Source organism: Centruroides vittatus, unplaced genomic scaffold (assembly GCF_030686945.1).
Source record: "Centruroides vittatus isolate TY-2023 unplaced genomic scaffold, ASM3068694v2 contig_1168, whole genome shotgun sequence".
Classification (NCBI taxonomy): domain Eukaryota; kingdom Metazoa; phylum Arthropoda; class Arachnida; order Scorpiones; family Buthidae; genus Centruroides; species Centruroides vittatus.
The window spans coordinates 3540708-3563786 of record NW_027120749.1 but is presented as its reverse complement, the minus strand read 5'-3'; the positions used below and the strand labels follow the sequence as shown (position 1 = coordinate 3563786).

The 23079-nt window shown below is 29.8% G+C and overlaps 1 protein-coding gene across 3 annotated transcripts in view; it reads right to left on the bottom strand.

Moving 5' to 3' along the window:
- LOC136982194 (myosin heavy chain kinase B-like) overlaps window positions 1–19730 on the bottom strand; it is a 31105-nt gene extending 11375 nt beyond the window's left edge. The window contains exons 1-6 of one of the 3 annotated variants that reach the window (XM_067278636.1): window positions 19658–19730; window positions 12863–12945; window positions 5224–5357; window positions 3427–3537; window positions 1363–1588; window positions 1084–1289 (exon numbers count right to left, since the gene is read on the bottom strand). In XM_067278636.1, coding sequence (XP_067134737.1) covers window positions 1084–1289; window positions 1363–1588; window positions 3427–3537; window positions 5224–5357; window positions 12863–12921 — 736 coding nt within the window. In that variant the 5' untranslated portion in view covers window positions 12922–12945; window positions 19658–19730. Of the gene's footprint in view, window positions 1–1083; window positions 1290–1362; window positions 1589–3426; window positions 3538–5223; window positions 5358–12862; window positions 12993–16374; window positions 16565–19657 lie in introns of those variants that run through there. The other 2 variants (XM_067278643.1, XM_067278631.1) reach the window with 2 other exon arrangements.
- Window positions 19731–23079: the final 3349 nt, after the last annotated feature.

Below are 23079 nucleotides of genomic sequence, written 5' to 3'. Positions count from 1 at the left end.
TACTTGGAATTTTGTCAATGTTTTATGTTTTAATGTCTACCAGTAAAGAGGTGAAACAAAATATTTTAAAGATTTGAAGGTTATTTTGACTTTTTAAAATTTTTATTGCATTGAACTTTGCATGAAATCATGAAAAATTTACAGAGAATAAAACAAATATTAGAAATTTGGGTATAAATTTCTATAATGTCCACTACTGACCTGAGTAAGCAAATAATAATAGCTTAATTAATAGGTAATAATGACAAAAATAAATAAAAGAAAAACTAAAATCAGTTTTTCCTCTAGTTATTTTGGTCAAACTTAACAAAAACTTAAATCAAGCCAAAACTGTTAGACAAAGGAAAATGTTACTATTTAGTATTTTGATGATATAATGCAATGCAACAGTTGGCAATCTTCCAAAACAGGAGACTTACTATGGAAAACTGGTCCCTATTTAGGTATATGCAAAGAAAACCAGGAAAACACCACATATTCAGTACATTGGTGAAGTGCAAATCTGTAACTAATTACCATTCATTTCAGTGATTTCATCCACTTGGCCACTGAAACTAAATAATAATTTTAACCAATAAAAATAAATTAAATAATACTATAATAAACACAAAAATGTCATCAAAACTTCATTTGGAACATTAGTCACTTGAATATCATTACATAGGCTTACTTCAGTTATATGAACATAAAGAGTTTACATTTACAGACAAGCTAGCCTTACTGCTACTGAAAGCTGTTCATAGTGCCAGTTTTCCAATTGAGCATGTACAGTATATAACATTTGCATGTAAAAGATGTGAAGGCTTCAGAGATTAGCCTCATGTTTCACATGCAAGCAATCTATTAAAAAGTATTAAAACTGCAATTTTCAAGTTTTTCTCTGTCTATTTGATATGCTTGATTAAAATTTTAAATTTCATGATAAAGTTTAACATTTAATAAGAGTAGGTTTAGTCTCAATATTCTCTTAGATGCTTCATCACTGATTATTATTTGTCATCTTCTGTATCTTACATTGATTGCATCTTGCTAATAAATTTAAATTTGTTTCATTTACATTAAATTAATGAATAAATTACTTACCATTTGGCAATGACCACACTTTCAATGCACAATCCTGGGATCCACTTACTACAATTTTTTCAACTTGATTACATTTTAATTTTTTTGCTAATAGTTTGCTCTCTTCAATAGAAAACAGAACAATTCCTTTTACAGGACCAATATGGCCTCTAAGACTACAGATCTCTTCTCCCTGATTATTCCATACTTTAACAGTTGTGTCTGAACTGAAATTATTCTTCACAATGTAAATTTATATAATAATCATGTCAATTAAAAAAATCATGAAAAGTACAAAACCTTGCAGAAAGAATAATATTTTCATCCCTCAAAACCACTTGCACCATATCATTATGATTCTCAAGTATCTGGACATTTAAGTTCATATTTATGATGGAACAAACTTGTAATTCATTTAGTGTGTTATTTTGATTTTCAATTTCTCCAGATAATACAGTCTCCTCAGTTGAACTATTATTCCTCTCTTGAGTTGCTATCTCAACTGCTGTTGCTTCATTTACTATTTCTAAGAATTTAATAATAAAAATTTTTATAACAGAAAACTTGATATAAAGATAAAGAATAATTTCATATAAATAAAATCATGTATTTAATATTGTAACCAATAATGAATTCATAAAATATAGGATATTTTATTTTATGATAACTTACCCATAAACAGAACAAATTCACAAAATAAGTTGATATTGTTTTAAATATTATTTTCTTCTTTTCTAAAATAAAACAGAAATAATATTGTTCTGACAGATTACCTTGGCAATAGCTAGCTGCTTTTGTCATTTAAGTTGTACAGAATGTGAATGTAATGAAAATTCTAAGTTTTACATAAAAAATAATTTAAAATGAAGAAATATATTAAGACAACTCTGTTAAATGAAACATATTTTAGGTTTTTATTCTATTTTTTAATTAAGAACAATTAAAAATATTAAAGAAATTCGTTAGAACAAGAAGCACATCAAAATTAATACCCTGAAGGTAACAGTCTTCTGTTTTGAATATGACACTACCATAATAAGCCAATTATTAAATTTTTATGGTTGAGTTTCTGCAAATGGTTTAAATATGTATATTTTTTTAAAAACCTAATATTTCAGTTCTTGTCATAATTTAGCAATATCTTATAAAAATTATTCAGTAATAACAAAATTTTTATTACGGTAGATAAAGAATAATTGCAATTTTAGTTATTTAACTTTTATCTCAATATTATTTCTCTAATTATAATAATATTCTCTACAAAATATATAAAACCACCACTAAATAATGAAAAACATACAGTTGACAATAAATGGCACATTTGATGGCACATTTATACAACTTCAAAATAAACATAACAAAAGAACATTTTGAAAACAGTAATTTGACCATGATTACTGATAAAGAAAATATATTTAAAATGCATTTGAAATTACAAAGAGTACATAAAAATTTATAAACAATAAATAAAAATAAATCTTTAATTTAATATTATAAAATTTATATTTATTATATTATATATAAAACAATTTATAAAAATATAAATAAATAGCCTAAACCAGAGATTGGCAACCTTTCAGCAGTGTTGTGCCTAACATAAGTTATAGTGTTATTCCAAGTGCTGAGACTATTCTATCAAGTTTATTATACATGTTATCAAAATTAGTCCAATTATAATGAACTTCAAAAATATATAATTTTGAAGTTAAGTTGTTAATTGAATTATGTTCTTACATGTGAAGTACTTACATAACACATATATGGCGACATGGAGTGTAAACATGTGCTATAATAGAAATATACAAACAAGAGATTCATTTTTAATGTACCACAGCCTTCACTGAACTATAACTTCCATTTAAATGTGTAATTAATAATTAAAATATAATTTTTACTATATTTCTATTCAATCAGAATGCCACTGAAAATCATCCCGTGTGCCATAGGTTGCTGCCCCTGGCCTAAACTATAATCTAAAAAACATTAAAACTTTAAAGTTAAAATATTCCATTCTCATCTCTAGAATGTAAAATAAATACTTAAAATTTACTCCAATAAAGAATAGTTTTCTTATAATTTAAATTTAAAATCAGATGTTTGGAAGTTTTCTAAGGACTATACACACACGTGTGTGTGTGTGTGTGGTGGTGTGTGTTGTGTGTGTGTGTGTGTGTGTGTGTGTGTGTGGGATAGTCCTTAGAAAGTGTGTATATATAAATTTATTCTTAATAATTTTTGATTCATTGTATAATTCATTAAAATATAATTAAATTGAATATGAATTACATGAGAATTACATAAAACATCCATAGATGAACTATTATAATGTGGTATATCATATAAAACAGATCATATGAATAATACCATTTTCTCTGTTTTCTGTAATTTGAGGAGATTCAGATTCAAAATTTTGTTCCTGGTGAATATTCTGACCATGAGATGAAGTACTTGGTTCATCAATGAAATTATAATTTCCTAAAAATATTTAAAGGTCATTATTTTTGTGACAATTATTCTACTTACATTTACATTTCTTTACTACTCATTAATAAATGTTTTTAAATGTACCACCCATTTTTATACTCTAGAATAAAATAAAACTAAATTAAATATAATTCTATATTAAATTTTTTAAATATATATCTCTATCTATGACCAAGGATGTGCACGGGAAGTTTTAGGGTTTAACCATACTTTTGAGAAGAATTTTAAAAAATCAAATAAAAAATAATAATATAAAAAATTGCAACTAAAAATTAATTAAAACATTATTACTAGATAAAAAAATTACTAGATACCAACATTATTACTAGATAAAAAAAAGTTAGGAATTTCAAGAAAATATAAGAACAAATCAATTGAGAAGTTTCACAATGGTTCTAAAATGTTTAGTTACAAAAAAAATAATAATAATAATAAATGAAAATAGACTAGAGACCTACAAATATTTCAATCTGCTACTCATAGCCCAATCTTGCAATCATGGAACCTAGCTGTATTCTATGAAATAAGAGGAAATATGGTAGACTATGGGTAAGGTGACACCCAAAAACATATTACTGTAAAAGCAAAAACATATTGACCAGATTAGAGTTGTTCTTGGTCTATTGTTCTCTTATATCAAGGAAGCACTTTGATCTAAACAAATGAGTTAACATACACATATAAAAGTTCAGATAGAATTTTTACTTCAAACTTTGAAGTAGCCATATTTCAAACTAACCAAATTCCTTAACATGTAAATCTCTATATCCCCAGCTGGGACAAAGGTACAGTTACAAACTAATGAGATTTCAAACTATCCTAGTTCAAATTAACAAGGATTTCCTGTATTCATTTTTCATTTTTAAAAAAATCAAATCTTTCAATAAGAAATTCAAATGTTTATATAAGATAATAAACATAAAAGATCTAACTACTATAATATTAAGGCACATTGTTATTTACAATTTCATTTACAATTAAAACTTTTAAATTTTAACTGTAAATAAATAAATTTTAATAAAACACACTTTTATTTATAATTAATTAGACTAATTAAAAATTAAATACAACAATTAACAACACCAATTTTTTTGTAATGTCACCATTGTAATGCTTATGTATATATAAATAATATCTTCAGAGTTAAGTCCATAATTTATATTGGTATTCAAGGTATTCAATTATTGGTTAATTTTATTAGTATTTGTATTTGAATTTTAATATTAAAATTTATTAAACTAAAATATTTTAATTTTGTTAAATAAATATATTAAACATGTTTAGTAAATTTAATGAACAAAAGATTCAGGAATATCAAAAAGTATACACTAAATGCATCAGATTCATATTATAGGATATGGGATTGCTCTACTGGTATTTTAATAAAATACATATCCCATTATTGAAACAAAATTATTTGAATATTTTTATATTTTATTATTGTCCTGGCATTTGCATTTATTTATTAAACTTATGTAAATCTTCTATATACTTTAATTGTATATTTATATATTGAATAAATTTAAAAAATTAAATCTAATTAATAAAAATTTTTAAAAATTATATAGTAACACAAGTGAATTTAATTTAATGGTTTTTATAATAAAAATTATGTTTAAATTGTTAAATAAGAATTAATATGATATTTATTTATTATAAAACACATTAAAAACTTACTAATATCAGTGCTTGTTGTAAGTAATTCCAAATTTTCTGATTCTGAATGTTGATCAAAATCATTTTGAGAACTAATTAATCTCTGCCTCTTCACTTCATTTTGTAAATTCTGAGTAATAACATCTGTGTCTTCACTGCATATAGTAAAATCAAAATAAATGCATCATAATTATAATAATAATAATAATCAAAATTAAATGTAATACTTATTACCATATTATTTTATTTTTTCTATTTATACAGTGTGTCCCATCAAGATTGCATAAATTCTACAAAACAAAAATTTTCACTTGGTGTACATAAAAAATAACCCAAGAACTCTACCTCTATGACCCATAATTTTTTAGAAAAATGTAAAAGGAAAAGTATGACGTCACATCTGGTGCACAGAAAATACGCTTTATTGGAATTATTAACATCGGTACTTGCATATGGTATTATATTTACATAGGATGATACTCAAAATGACCATTGTGCACATCAAGGCATGCATGCACACATTGGAGAATGGCTGAATCAAATAATTCAACACTGTGTTGTCCACAAAAGTGAACATAGCATGAAGACAAGCAACCAAGTTGCTTTCTGTAGTCTTCAACAGTCACAACAGTCATGTGTGGTCAGAGTCCAATCCTATCACTTCCTCTTCTAATTTCAATGTCATCACTTTTGTAATTTCTTAGAGTTAAAGTCTGTACACATATAGACAACCTCTCTATTCTTTGAATGTAATGTAATGTAATGTAATGTAATCTTCATGCAATCCACCCACAGACATATTATGCCACATTTGATTCAGGTTTGAAAAATGTAACTTCTAACTTTAGTTACAGTATATAAAATTTTCAAAGGCAATCCCATGACATATTCAAATTGGTCTCAAGAGAGTAAAATGAGAGCTTAGAAAAAATTCTAGAAAGCAAGAAAATTTGCTTTTACATCTATATAAATAAAAATGTACAGTACATGTTTGTTTCTTCCTAATAGCTAATCTCCAAAAGTTCTTCACAGATTGATTTGAAATTTTGACACAACATTGCATTCGAATACACGTGTTTTTATATAATATAGATGTCAAAATTCCCCCCGCAGGGGAGAGGGACAAAATTAAGGCTTACCGTGAAGAACTGGGTTTCTATTATACTATTTTAGATGCAGTTTTTTGCATTTCTGATTGCGTTTTAATAGGGTATATCAAGAGAATGTACACTAAGAAGGAATTTTTCAAAATTCCCCCCCACAGGAGAAGTGTTATACATTTATAATAGATACATTTTGAGCCACAGCAACGCGTGGTGGGTACTGCTAGTTTAAAATATGCATTTGTAACTCCCAAATTTTGGGACATAGGATCACTGGATTTCCATTTTTCTATTCATTTCAGGGATTATCATCCAAAATTCAAATACATATTTACATAAAAACCCAAGCCCTTGTAAGTGTCTATTTTTTTAATTTTTAATAATATAAAACATTTTTCAGACAACTCAGCTATAAAAACATTTTATAGCAATGCTATCATCCAATTACATTAAAAATAATATATTTGAAAGACAGATTAACAGTTCAAATTTATATCAAAATCATTGAGACATGACAAAATTCAAAAAATAATTGACATGTTACTAATTAACCACAAAATGTTAATTGTTTAATTCTGTAATCCTGTGTGTGTTCATCTTATATATATGTTTGGCTCATAGACTGAAATCACTCATTGAGCAAAAGAAACGGCCACAACCCTTTGTGGCTAACTCAAAATGACCACAAAGCAAAATTTGTGTCATGGCTTTCATGATATTTGACCACTAGGTTTTGTGGTGATTAAGAAAAGCCAAAACGCATTCTGAACATTAGCTGATGCAACCACGACACAAGATCATACAACGCACAGTGGTTTGTAACTTTAAAATATGGATTCTAGGCTCGAAACATTTTTATTTACAATTTTTAACGCCAAACAACATTAGTTCCACAAGTTTTCCTAGAAATTTAATTTTCATACTGAAAAAAATTTCAAATAAATAAAATATATGGAGAAAAATACACATTTGTTTCTTTTGTTTTGCTAAAAAGTGCTAAAGGTCTAATTACATATACTTGTAGGTACTTGATATACTATACACAATAAAATAAAAATCAGCTGCTAAAGTTAAAAACCACTATGCAATGGATTTATTATGGTTAAAAGCCAGCACACGTTCTGGATGTTAACTAATAATGAAGTGATAATAAGAAAATTTTCATTATAATTTATTTATCTTCAATCATCTTATATATGCAGGTAACAATATTTACCATATACAGAAATTTAACTTGGTTACTTTAAAACAACATTTAATTATTCATGCATTTTATGTTCTTTGAGCGACATTTGCATTTTTATCAATACAGTATCTTTTACAGTGACACATTATAAACCCTTACTTCCAGATGTTAGCCTGAAACAGAATGGTTTCAGGCTAAAACTTTTTCCAGCAAAACTTGTGGAGTGATGAGTAATAGCATCAGAACACAGGGTAGTTTTACCTTAGATTTACCCTAAATATAAGACTACCTGAAACATTAATCTGAGAGGTTGAAATTAACATGGATGCTGAGCAAAGTGTTAATAAAGTTGAGGATGCATTCTGAATGTTAATAAAGTTACTGTAGAAATTGTAAATTCATTATGAGCATAAAGTCGATCAAGAAGACTTTCCTTGTTTCCTAACTGATGGAGACCTGATGGATGCTCATAATAGCTAAAACATTTCTGAGAGCTGCACGTTCATTATCAACATTAGGCACCCTAACTAAAACAACTGAACCAATTTCAACTGCGGAAAATTACCCTAAATTGAGAAAACTCTCCAAACTCAAGCGCAAGTTCGAATAAAAAAAAAAAAAAGATGAACGATTCTATGACGCAGGTCCCTGTACTATCATTGAGAAATAATTATCAGAACAATTCTTAATTCATTGTTTTTGAAAATTTTAATAACTAAAATATCTTAGGATTTTTAGGCTTATCAGAGGTATTAATATGGAGAGTGCCAATGGTTCAATGGCATGAAGGTTGAGAAAAGCAAAATCCTACTTGGGTGTAATATACAGTAATACCTCAGTTTTTGTTGGCTTCGGTTATCGTCGGTTTCGGATTTTGCCAATTGTTTTCGGACGGATTATCGACAAAAACCGAAGTATCACTGTACAGTGTACACCCATGTACCTAGCATCAATCTGCATTATTTCTTTAGCTTCTGTTGTCCTATCCTAAAACCCTCCAGTTATAGGGAAAAACAGAATGGTTTCAGGCTAAAACTTTTTCCAGCAAAACTTGTGGAGTGATGAGTAATAGCATCAGAACACAGGGTAGTTTTACCTTAGATTTACCCTAAATATAAGACTACCCGAAACATTAATCTGAGAGGTTGAAATTACTCTAGAAAAGGTTAATTCCCTAGAAACGGCAGCACTGGTCAAGAATGAACACAATACAAACTCCACAAGTGTTTGCAATGCACTCGTTATGTTACAACCTATCCTTCGTATCGTGGTTGCATTAGCTAATGTTCAGAACGCGTTATGGCTTTTCTTAATCACCACAACGTGTAGTGGTCAAATATCATGAAAGCCATGACATGAATTTCACTTTGTGATTGTTTTGAGTTAGCCACAATGCATTGTGGCCATTTTTACAAACAGCCATGACGTGAATTTTGCTTCATGGCTGTTGTGGTCATTTTTTTTGCTCAATGGGCAATTTCGGTCTTTGAGCCTAACATATTAATTATTTGTTCTTATTTCTTTTAAACAGAATGTGGTCTATTGGTTTAATGAAAGCATTTAGTTCTCCTTGAAATGCACATATTCTGTAAATCCTGGGGGTGTGGGCTAAGTACTTTCTAAACAACTATGTTATCTAAGTATGGAATGTATACAACTTTATTTTAAAACCTGAATTAATTAAAAGAGTGGGAAAGAAAATAAAAAGATAATGTGATATACAATGTATGCAGACATGAGTCAACTTCTCAATAGTGATGAGATGAATAATCAGAATTGGGAATCAGAAAAATTGAGCATTTTCCAGGAATCAGAATCAAACAAATCTTGTCAATATTTCTGATTCTTAAAACAATTCTTCCACATTTAATAAGAAAATTATTTGTTTCAGTCAAAGATTATAAATTTTTAAATTACAATATTAACAATTAAGTATTAGTTTATTGAAAACTTTCATGTTGACAAAGCAGAAAATATGTGACACCCTGTACACATGGTAATTTTTGTCATGGACAACTTTTTTCTGTAGTCAGAGCAATGAGAGATTGCACTTGGTCAGTATGTAAGCTTGGTGACTTTCGGGGAGGGATTGTTAATTCAGCATCAGGAAGGTTAGGGTCATCCACATGTGGACGGTAGCAGCAGAGACAGAGACGACAAGTGTTTTACAAAGAAAACCATTTATTATGGCAGAAGTATGCTTATGTGAAGGTGTTATGAGGTAAACACGTAATAATAAACAAAGAATTAACGAACAAGTCGCTTTATTAACTAAAACAACTAACAGTGAACAGAATGCCCATCACGGAGACAATATTTTACAGGATTTTACCATGTCTCCTCTCGTTCAGACTTCAGAAGGAATGTGACAATTATATACAAGTGCGGTTAAACAAATTACAATTAAACTTAAAACTAATATTATTGCTACTTAAAAACTAAAAGGGAAAAAGAAGAATAGAGGATGAAGAATCTACCGGTAGTTTAGATTTTTGTGGGTCCTGATACTGCGGTGATGTCAACGATGGGCACCTTGCAGATGGTAAACCTCCAATCCATCAGCATTCAGAAAAATAGAGAACATTCACTTACAAAAAGGTGCCAGGTCAAATTGTTGGACCTTTGCAGAATGGCTGGTTCAATTATTTTCTAGTCCTTATCTCCACATGGTCTGTACTGGCCCTCTCTCTCTTTTTTGTCCTAGGCCTCATGCTTTTTTCTACGGGTTACTCTCGCCCGACTTCTCTCTCCAGTTGCAAACCAAAAAGTGCCATTCTTACCATTCTGACTCACCGTTGCTTCGAGCAGGGCCCCCTCCTGTCTCTTTTGTTAAAACTACCAATCAGGACCCACGGAAAATACCGTTCCTGTCAGGTTGACAGGAAAGGTTAAAGGCAGAAGGGAGAAGAATTAAGGAAAGAAGAAAGAGTTCTAATTCTATATACAGTATTTACACGCAACAAAATGACAGACAGCCACACTTACATATGTGATGAGTTACAAAGATCACGGTGTCTCGAGATATCTCTGGTCATATGTTGCACTGGTAAGACGTGTGCAGTCTGGGGCAGGCGAGAAGAGTTCATCAGTTTTTAGCGCTGATGTTGACAAGTAGCTGATGGAGGTGCAATGTTTGGTCCGACAGAAGATGCACACATGCCACGATTTCAGTGGTGCACAATTTAATGATTGTAATCTGGAGGATGACTCTCTGATTGACCTTGAATTACTGATTTTTATAGTTTTTCTCCCACCTTCTGTATTTTTGATTGGTCACACATCCCATTCCTCGCTTCCCAATTGTCTCCAGTTCTCTTTCTTTTGTCTCCAGGTGAAAACAGAGACCTAATCAAGACACAAGAAAGGTCCATTTTGAGGCGTCTATCTGACACCTTCATTGACTCTGATCAGAGACTGCTGATAGAACTATAAGCTTTGCGCTCATAATTTAGCCTGTTGTTTCTGTTTTCTGTCATTTTGGAACTTTAATGATCATATGCAATGTTTCTTTAACTGTCAAATCTTTTCTCTTTTCCAAATTTTTAACCTAGATGGACTGTTTATGAGCGCTCGTATCAGAGTTCTATCTTCCCAGACCGATATTCCTTCTGATTAATTACGACATTCATCTTCGTGTTGCATTTGTTTTGACAATCACAGTTCTTTTTCTCTCCTCTCTCTTATCTTATATGACCTTTGGTCTGATTTGACAATAATGTTTCACTTTTAACAACTTAGAATTAAATTTTAGTTTTGACCTGTTCTGAAACCTCACAAGGCTCCCCACCATTTTAAAATGTTGCTCTGAAGTTAGTGACATTTTATCTGGTAGCTTCAGGATGTCAGCTTGACGTCCACCTTTCTGGAGGTGGTGGTCTCATTAACTTACTCATCAACCAAGTTGCGCTAAACTGTGCAAACTACAATTGACCAAGAATTGATCAGACATGCAAAAGGATGGTTCTGGTCGGCACATTCTTCCATGGCGAGCTTCCAGTGAATGTTGGAAAAACGCTGTACAAGGCAAAGCATGTGAAGGGACAAATCAGCTAGACTCATCTATGTTTGTATAGTTGAATAGAAATAATTTTCTGTAAAGTCATATTGGTCCCAGCAATTTTTATTAAATGTAATTTTTTAATTTTAATTATGCTGTGCCACTGCTAGAGGACTTTTTAACTATTTTACATTTTGCGGTGAATGGTAGCCTACAAAGAAAGGTTGACTTTGCCAGTGGAACTGTTATTGCCTCGTACAGCGAGTGAAGGGACAAATAAGCTAGACTCATCTATGTATGTATAGTCGAATAAAAATATTTTTCTGTAATAGTACAACATTTGATTGCTAATAACTCTGATTAACACTTTTAGTGAATATTACAAATTTAATATACAGTAAGTATATTTTTAATGTAACTATTAACTAAATTTTATAAAAATTTATTAAATGGCACTCTGACATTCCCTTGTTAGTATATGAGTATCTTGCTTCCAACATGCTATCTTACACTTCTCCATCCCGAATCCAACCACCTATGTGACTGCTCACTTAATGAATTTGAATGAAAATAAACAGCCCTCACAACTTCTGTATCTGTCTGATGGGACACAGTAGTGCCCTCCTGACATGGCAATAAAGAGGTGCCGACCCTCTGGTCACAAATATATGATTCATATATTCAATTTAGAAATAAATGCTATATGCAAAAAAAAGAGAAATTCCTACTGGATCCCTGACTGCTGGATCTCTAATGGAATTAGCAATTACAAAGACTGAGAAAGAATCATATCTCATCTCCAGATATGATTTTATGAGATACAATTGATCAAGATACAGTCCTGTGCTTATCAATTTTAAACATTAATTAGTATAGAATCAGTGAATCAGTAGGAAAAATATAAAATGCTCACTCAAAAACATTTTAATGCAGTATATGTAACTTTATTCTAATGTTTTTGATCATTTTAAATGATAATCTCAAAAGAGCAGGCAATTAATTTCAAGGATGTTAATGTAATTCTGGGAGTGTGGAAAGCTTTGCTGCATAGCACTAATTGCTGACATTTAATTATTATTTTATTTATTTACTGATGTATTTTGGTTTATTTTATTGTATGTATTTATGGAATTATTATTGTTAATAACAATATGAGCTTTTTAAAAAATGTTCTGAAAAACAGTTAGGCATTTGTTCTTATTGGAATGTTTTTCCTGAAGATCATTTAAATGATCAAAAACATTAGAACAAAGTTACATATACTGCATTAAAAAGTTGTTGAGTGAGTATTTCATAAAAGTTCAGTTTAGAAACAAGTAAATATTAAGGGAAAATATAAATGAAATAAAAATAAATAAATATAAATTTACATACCTATTAGTACTGTCTTCTGAATCTTGATTCATTCTACTTGTTTTCATTTGTCTTTTCATTATTTCTCAATATAATACAAGATTCTATTAAGTAAAATTTAAAAAACAAATTGAGTTATAAATCAAATTCAGAATAAAAAATTCTATAAATTAATATTGTAGCTTAGGACATTATAAGAAAACCAAAATAAGATGTTTTCAACATAAACAGTTAACTAACAATGTGGTAAAACAGAACATATCAGTTTTTAAACTATATTAATGTTCATAATATTAGTATTAATTTTACTTTGTTTACTTTATTCATTATGGAATGTGACAAAATTTCTCATAATCATTAAATATAAAAATTATTATAGGGTAACTGTAGTAAAATATCTTGTAAAGCAGTAGATTTTTTTTCTTGCAGTGGCTCCTTGTTTTTGCTTCTCTGAGAATTGTTGTTCATTGAAGGGGTAGATATCAAATGTAGTGTTGTATCATCAGCTTGTGAAACAGTAGTATATTTTACCTCTTCAGCCCTTCCTTCATTCTCTGGTGTTTCTGTTCTTAGCCATTTAACAAATTGTTATGCTATTGACTTGCATTCTAATTTTCATTTCCTTATATTTCTCTTTTGTGTACCCAACAGTTGCTTAGACATTTTTAAACTAGAACTAAACAAAAATATTATTTTTGATACGTTGCCTGTACAAGTATAAAACTGCTATAAGATACTGTAAATTGTTATACTAACTATTATTTATAAAGTGAATGCAAGCACATGATAAAATATCATTTGTTTGGATGCCCTCGTAACCCATATTTCCACGTTTTTTTCCAACCAAAGATTTTACAGAAAATAACAACCACCTAAAAATTTGTTGTATATAAAATTAATTATTAAAATTTTACCATAAAACCCAAATGGTACATTAAAAAGTACTAAACGAAATTGCCTATATGTACATAAAAACTTAATATTGCAAACCACTTCACTATACAAATACAAAAGTACAAAATTACCTACAGAAATAACAAAAACCCAACACAACAAAATTGACAGGGTTATCCAAGCACGTTCATCACGTTTTTGTTAATGAAATCCTTGAAATATTGCAGTAAAATAATCTTAATATTATTATTTGCATTCTTACCTGTATTCACAAACACAAATGCAAAAACACAAGTATAGTGAGTACGTTGCTGTATTCACACTGTAACCTAACCTAAGTTAGGCAAGTTAACATAGGCATGTAGAAAATATCAGTCAGTTCTGCCATTCACTCGAATGTTCATGTTGGTGAGCAGAGATATCTAGGATCTAAGTAAGGCAAAATCTAATCGCCAAACCGTGCAATAGAAAGGTGGAATAATTGAAAATTTAAACATATAATTTCTTGTAAACAGCATTTTGGGTCCCTCATTCCAAATGGGCCCTGTGTGGGTGCACCTGCCTAGTTACAGCACCGCATACAAATAGCAGATTGAGATTAATTTAAATTTAATTTGTATACTAGTACTTTTTATATATTAACAGGACTTATTTTACTGGAAAATATGGATGCAGATATTTAGTCTTACAGATCAAAAATAATGTTTTTTATTTAGTTCACCTGAACACATACACTTTAAACTTGTGTTTCGGACTTGTTCGACCCTCCTCAGCAGGCTCTTAAGGCCTTAAGGCATAATAATTAAGCAGACTGAGATATTTGTAGGTCTCATGCTGCTAGATTTAGGCAACTTACTATTTTTTAGATTACATTTCAAGAATTCTGCTTTACTTTTTATAAAATTTATCTGGTAACTGAGGTTCTCACTAGACATAATGTTTATCTGCAGTTTATTTATTATATTATTATTAATTATTAATTAACAAAAATAGTGTTTTGTATACATAGCCATATTCTCTTTGCTTGATAAATTACATGGCATTTGGCATACTGTACAGAAATATATAAATCTTGGATAATTCAAAACTCAATACTTCAAAGTTGTGATTATTTTGTCCCCTGAACTAATGAGGATTTCCTATATATACTTGAAGAGTAATCTCTATGTTAGTCTCAACAGAATCCATTATGTTTTTGGTATGTGTTGTATGATTCCAGCAATTGATAATTATTTTTTGGAGAAATTTCTTCCCTTGCACAAGCAAAAATGTAAATTTAAGTATTGACGACATTTTGATAATAGATTCTGACGACATTAAAAATCTGTCAAACTGTAAAGATATAGAAGAATATAAACCAAAAAAAGAAAATATGGAAAAACCCATGTCTTTTATAGAAGCTTTAAATGCACAGAAAGTTTCATTGCATTTTTTTCAGAATATGCCAAAAGATCACAAGAAGGATAATGCAGCACATCAGAAAATGAGATTATCTATAAAAGATTATTGCAAATGAAGATTAAAACAAGCCAATAAAACACAATTTTTCAAATGTAGTACAGTAATAAATAAGACTAAACGAATGTTTATTCATTATTGAAAGTTTTGTTAAGTTGAATAATAATATAATAAAGAAATAAAATCAAACCTTGCTGTATAAAAATAAGATGATTTTTAAAAATAGTGAAAATGCATTTTTAAGGACCATTTGACCTATTTTGGACTATTAAGGCCATATTTTGACCATTCTCTTTTCATAAGAAAGTATTTGATCTGATTGATCTACCTGTACTCAAAGAGTATTAGGAATGGTTCAATAAAATGCAAGAATTGAAATTTAGTCATCAAAATTTATTTTGTCCCCTTTTAAAGTAATTCCCTTCCACTGCAATGCACTTATGCCAATGTTTTTTCCAATGAAGCTTTAAAGTCATTTTTGATAAACACCTTCTGGACTTGCAGCAAATTTTGTTTTATGGCATAAACTGACTCAAAACAGTGACCACGAAAAGAAAATTTTAGTCAAGGAAACAAGAATAGTCGCACAATGCCATATCAGGTGAATATGGAGCTTGCAAAACTTTTGTTGAATTTTTTGCCAAAAATTCACAAACAACAAGAGTATTGTGAACAGGTACATTATTGTAGTGCAAAACCCACAAGTTTACTCACCACAAATCGAGTCATTTTCTATGAACTGCTTCACGCAAACAACACAAAACACTCAAATATTTTTTGTTGACAATTTGATCAGTCAGAAGAAATTTGCAATGCACAACACCACAACAATTGAAGAAAACAATCAACACGACCTTGATTTTTGACTGACTTTGATGTGGTCTTTTAGGCCTTGCTTCACCTATCAACTGCCATTCACTCATTTGTTGAGATGTTTTAGTGTCAAAAGCATATATCCATGTTTCATCACCCATAATGATTAGACTTTTTTGTTCCTATCAGTATGCTCTACAGCCCTGTTAAGGTCCCAACTCCCTCACATACGTGTAGAATTGTACCACCAAATCTCTGACTTGAGTAAAAGTATTTTAATATTTCTTTCTGATCACGACATCAATTCCTTAACTAAATAAAATGTAAGAACATTATTATTATTATTATTGAATAAAATCAGAGCTTACCTTTTAAAAAGAAATCATGTTTTTTATTTTAATTTAATCATTTATAAAGCCGTTTTATAAAATTATTTACAGTATTAATTGTGTAATCCTTCAATTCATCATTACTAATACATCAGAAATAGAGGGATATTTTCAAATAGTAACTACAATAAGTATTGCACGTTATTTTCAAAACTCGATTTTGTCCGCCATTTTGATATTTTCTTATTTATTACATATTTATTTTCGTAAATGATACGTCTATGATTAATTTTAAAAACATTAATATGTTTAAAATTTTTTAAAATTTTATTTATTTAATTAATATTTTAAGACACTTTTAATGAAGTTTCATTACCAGCGTGTTAACCTGTAATGGGCTTATAATCTGTGGTAATGAGATTATATGATTTTTAAATAATTATAATCTTAAATGGAGGATAATGCAATTAATTTTATTTTATATGAAATTTTGAGCAACTAATGAATAAACATAAAATAAACAGTTTATTATTAGGCGATTTCCGGTGCTTGACCATTCTACCAATGCAAAACGAGAGAACGCAAAGCAACAATTCATAGACGTGTTTTTGTGTGTAGCTAACAGCCGACAGCTGATTGGTTGTCTATATTTCATGTCAACATTACGTAATTATTAGATTGAATTGATGAAATAAGACAACGGACTCTCAGTCGACCTGCCAAAAAGGAAATGCCCTAGTATTTTAATAAGACTTATTATATATTAATAAAATAATGTAAAAGATAAAAATTACTTCGAAAAAACTCTTATCTTAAAACCGATGGAGTCAGATAAAATCATTCTTTTTCTTATTTGTACTGTATATGTTAGTACACGGAAAATTAATCTCCACTCTTTTCTGACGTACGGAGGCTGGAAATTTTACACTACTCTAATCTGTTTACTTAAAAACAAACCCGAATAAAATAAAAAATTGTAAGGCAAACAGGTAAATCTTGAGAAAGAAAAAAATTTTTTATTATTCATATTATATTACCCCAAATGCATTTCGCCGTAAACGGCCTCCTCAGTAGGGCTTTTTTCCAAAGAAACTTTGATGCAAGTCATCCAACAGCAACAGAAACATCATCCACACAGTCGGTAGATAAGTATGTTTCTTTCCCATATGTTAAAGGTATTTTCGAAAAAATATCAAAAAAATTTTTGTAATAATTTAACTAAATTGGCTCCGATCCAAAAAAACAGGTTATTTGGACCTGTGACAAGACCTAATGTGAAAAAAGAATTATTAAAAGAAGATGGTGTGGTTTACAGACTTCCATGTTCCTGTGAAACTCCTAATTTTTACGTGGGGGAAACGAAAAGGAAGGTTGTCGGAACACCTGGCCTCGATACGTCTGAAAATTAATACTTCTCCAATATTTTTACGTTGTCGGGCTAATAATTGTTCTATCGATATTAATAATATTAAAATATTACATCGGGAAAAAAATGTAATTAAGCGAAAATTTAAAGAACATTACGCAATCATTATGCAAACCAGCATAATGAATTTGAATAATGGTGTGATTACTGCGGAATGTTGGGATAGCTTAATCGGATATAAAGATTGTACGCGAAGTATTCACTGTGTGGATGATGTTTCTGTTGTTGGATGACTCGCATCAAAGTTTCTTTGGAAAAAAGCACTACTGAGGAGGCCGTTTACGGCAAAATGCATTTGGGGTAATATAATATGAATAATAAAAAATTTTTTTCTTTCTCAAGATTTACCTGTTTGCCTTACAATTTTTAATTTTATTCGGGTTTGATTTTAAGTAAACAGATTAGAGTAGTGTAAAATTTCCAGCCTCCGTACGTCAGAAAAGAGTGGAGATTAATTTTCCGTGTACTAACATATACAGTACAAATAAGAAAAAGAAGACTGTTTTTATAATATTACATATATAATAAATCTAAAAATCCCACGAGCAATTCTTTTATTGTCACAACGTCGGAATGTTGACTTTTTCATTTATTTAATTTAAAATATATGCTCTCCAAACCAAATCAGTAGTGGCTTGCCCCTGTACGTCATACTTTACCTTTAACAATAGAGTCGTGCCGGTCATCTATCTAACTGCTTTAAGGGGAAAATTTTTCAATTGAAATAACGTGCCTTCCGGTTTGCATCGGAAGTTCGTACATACTTGGTACATAGTCGGGGTCTCTTGCTGCCCCTAAATTTCCATATCTGGTCTCGTCTTTCATCTATCTAACTCCGTTCTCGAGATAAGGAAAAGACAGGCGGAATTTTCTGATCGCAACTCAATAAGCGTCTAGTTTGCTTGTCCTATTATAATTACGTAGCTTAACAGTAGAGTAGAGGGTGTCAGTAAACTCAAACAGTAAACTTATCACAAAATTCTCCCACAGAAAAAATAAACGGTATTGAACTTATGTAAATATTTGCTTTGTGCAATAATCATTTAACGAAGGTTTTTTATTCCGATTTTACAATCAGTCTTAACAGAAAACAGAGTCTAACGCATAGTTTAACACATCTAGAATGAAGTTTCTAATTCGTCATAAATGCAAGAATAAATTGCTCTCGAGGGATGTTTAGTCACTTTATCTTTCGTATATTTTAGAACGTAACTTGCTCCGCAGTCCTTATCATGTATAAGTTTTAATCTGTAATGTTCAGACACCTCAATTTAACAAAGGTTCAATCTTATTAATAGACTATATAGAGAGACACTCGAGTAAATCACAATACGATAGATAAAAGGGGGTTACTAGACTTGAGGTCTAGTAAGATTCGAAGGATCATCATAAAATCGAAATTTTTATTCGTCTTTATTTATTCGTCGTATTTATTTTAATATACCGAACCGTTGTAATTTTTGTTTAATTTCAGTTTTATAAGCTACAAATTCTGCAAACCATCGCTTCAATTTCTCCTGATTCCCTACTATCCATTGATACTTTGTGTCGATTCCTTTTATGATTTCCATCAGCTGCTCTATTGATTCGATTTCAGATTGAATGTCGAAGACTATGCTTTCTCCTAAGTTTTCAATTGATTCCAACTCATTTGACATGCTTAACCTGTTAGAAATTATAACACCAATCAATATAATAAGCATTATATGTTAATAATAATATATTTGTTAATTAATACATTGGTACATTGCACAAAAAGATATTAGAAGTGAGTTTGACGCTACTGTTTTTGTTATAAAATAAAAGTGCTTTTAATTTACTGATATTGCATTATGTCAAGAAATGCGTTTAAAAATAAGTAATTCTGAATATATCTATTATTTTTAAATTACTCACAAATTGCTTTCCCATTTGTTGGTGCTTTGTTCTTCCGTTTCCTGTAGTTCTTCCATAATGTTTGTAAAATCTAGTTTCAGCTGAAAAACATTGATACAATTTAATTTCATTTTTCACTTTTGTAATCATTGTTTAATATAAAAATTTGAAAATGTCTTACCTGATCTATCGTAAGTAATGGACTTTGAATTACATCTGTTTTAACAGACATATGCAAATGTTGGTCTTCATAACTAGACTCGGTATTATTACAGTCCTGAAATTAAACAATGCTTATAAAAGTAAATACTAGAGATTATCTACCACTAAGGACATTAGGGATTGGATGAGATCGCGAATTAGGAATTTTAATATATTTATTTCAAATTTTGATTTTAATTTCGATTTTCAGTATGATTGATTAATTTATTCCATTATACTAATTGATCCTAATAATACATCATTACGAGTTCAGCAAGTACTGAATTCATAACGACATATTATTAAAAGTAATGCTACTTTTAATGCATTTTAGGAGGCATATAAAAAAAAATAAAGATTTCAATTGTTCGATAACTCTTCAATAAAATTATGTATTACGTATTTGTAGAAAGTATATTGTTATTGTATTATATAAAGAAAGGGATTAAAGGCTAATTGATAAATAAAAGTAGACTGTTAATTCTAATTCCACTATATAGACTACTAAAGTGACAGAGATATACAGGACCGTGACTCTAGACACCAGTAGAGTAAGCATCTGCATGGAGCAGCACATGTTAGGGTGTAAAACTTGATCTCATTGTTCTCGAGAATATATTGAATACTTAGATTAAGTTCTCGGAAACAATGAGAAATTTTTAGAGTCGAATAGTTCTCAGTTTTACATTCGAATATGCTCGTCATTATTTGGAATCTCTGGATTCCTTTGAATAAAATCTAGTAGCCCAATAAAAGTAATTTTACTATAAATAAAAACGTAATTATGTGACATGTATCTTGTTTAAAAGTTAAAACATAAAAAATACTAAAACCTATTCAAATAAGAAAAATATTCGGTAGGATTTAGGCTACTCTATTACTTTAAAAAATAAACAAAGTTTACCTGTAAGTTGTCATTTTGAAGTTCTTTCTCTGCTGTTTCGGGTTCGTCGTCATTATCAGTTTGTATATGTTCAAAGATTTGCTTTTGATCCGAAATTTTGGAGAGGAAAAAATAAAAACAAAAGCAAATAATCTGAAAATTAAAAATTAATTCATATTTTGCTAAAAATATATTTAAAACATTTTGATAAATTGAAAAGCGTCGTACCGATAAGCACAAAATTGTTCCAATCCATACAATAATTTTATAATTTTGCGTAACTGGTAATGCAACTTGATGATCCAAAACGTTGTTACGCTTTTTAGAATTGTTTTGAGAGCTTTCCATTATGTTCAAAAAGAATATATTTCTGTTGGCAATCTCGAATGTAAAAACAATACATTTTTCATTTGTTATTTCACATGACATGTTTGGATACTCTACGATGTCACTTAAATTTAAATTAGTTTTGGTCATATTTTCGGTTCCCAAACTAAAATTATTATGATGGCAGGCAGTTAAATTCTCAACTTTCATATTAAATATACTTTCCTCATTCTTTATCGTCGTATGATTTTCCAGAATAATTATTTGTTTACAGAATTTAGTTGAAACATATGAAGAAACGATCAGATGCTGCTCCCAGTTAAATAAAAGCATCTCATCTTCAATCCTATCTCGTCTCCATTTTTGCATAAAGGTAGGATAAATGGAATTTGAGACATTTTCTGTACTGGAGAAGTTTTTTCGTTTATCCACAAAACAAACACTTTTTTCATTCTTTAATAAACTTTTGATTATGAAATTTAGATCTACAGAAACATCAACTAAAATCGTTATGTTTGATGCGTTTTCATGTTGTTTATAGATTTCATTTAAGAAATAAATATAAATCTGTTTTGATGTTTCTAAAATAAATTTCAATATATACCATAGAATCTTGCTTAATCTGGATTTCTGACCTCGTTCAGTATTTTCATTATTTATTCCTATTAATAATAATCATTATCATTATACCTGCAAATATTATGAAATGTAAAAATTTATATCAAATAAACTTACCATTGTTAATATCGTGTTTCATGGTTATCTTAATATTTATATACAATGCCAAACTTTTTGTAAATATCAATAAAGAAAGCAAGATATATTTATTCCACATCTTTTTATATTCGAAATAATTATAACAATTTTCCTTCTTAACAATACTGTTTTTTTATTAATTGACAATTATCTGTTAAATAAATATAAATTAATTAACAATTATCTGTTAAATATAAATATAAATAAAATATACAAACATCCTACTACTGGGGTATTTAAACTTTACAAACGTTACAAACGTTTTTCGGCTCTATTTATGAGCCCTCGTCAGATAAATTGTGTTCGAATTCGGAACAGCATCGAACATTTCTTTTCAAATTTAAAATGAAATTAACACGGATAACGATTTTTTTAACTTTAAAACCCTAAATAATAATAATAATAATAATAATAACTACAGAAAACACATACTCAAAGATGCAACACTCACAAATGACACATGCAGAAAATGTCACATCATGCCAGAAACTATACAACACATCACCTCTGATTGCAAGCTCTTAGCACAGACAGGTTTACATCGACATAATCAAGTAGCAAATATAATACACCAAGAGCTTGCAAGGAAACACAAATTAGTAGACATCCACGAACCATATTACAAATACATTCCACAGACAGTATTGGAAAACAACACGCACAAAATGTACTACGACAGAGCCATAATCACAGATAAAACAATTTACCACAACAGACCAGACATCACACTCATTGACAAACACAATAAAATCACATACATTATAGACATATCCATTCCAAACACTCACAATATACAAAACGCATGCACTGAAAAAATTAGCAAGTACACAGAACTCGCCCAGGAAATAAGGCATCTGTGGAGGATGGATAGGGTGCTTATTGTACCTGTTGTTCTCTCTTCTACAGGCGTCATACCACACACACTACACAAAAGCCTGGGCACATTAGAATTGAATAGAAACACATACATCACACTACAGAAGGCCACTATATTGAATACATGTCATATTGTGAGAAAATTCCTGAATACAGACACACACACTGATACACTTCTTTAATTTCTGTTTTGGTTACTATGCCTTGACTTTGGTCCGGCATAGTACACAGCCACCGGTGTTAACCGAGTATATCTCACTTAACCCAACATAATAATAAACTCTCCTGTGGTCACCACCTGGTCGTGGTGGGAGAGCCCAGTAATTTTACTGATCCATAGGGCAATGCAGGCTGGAGCACAAGCTCCTGGTAGGGACACCCATGCCAGTAAGGTCTATGG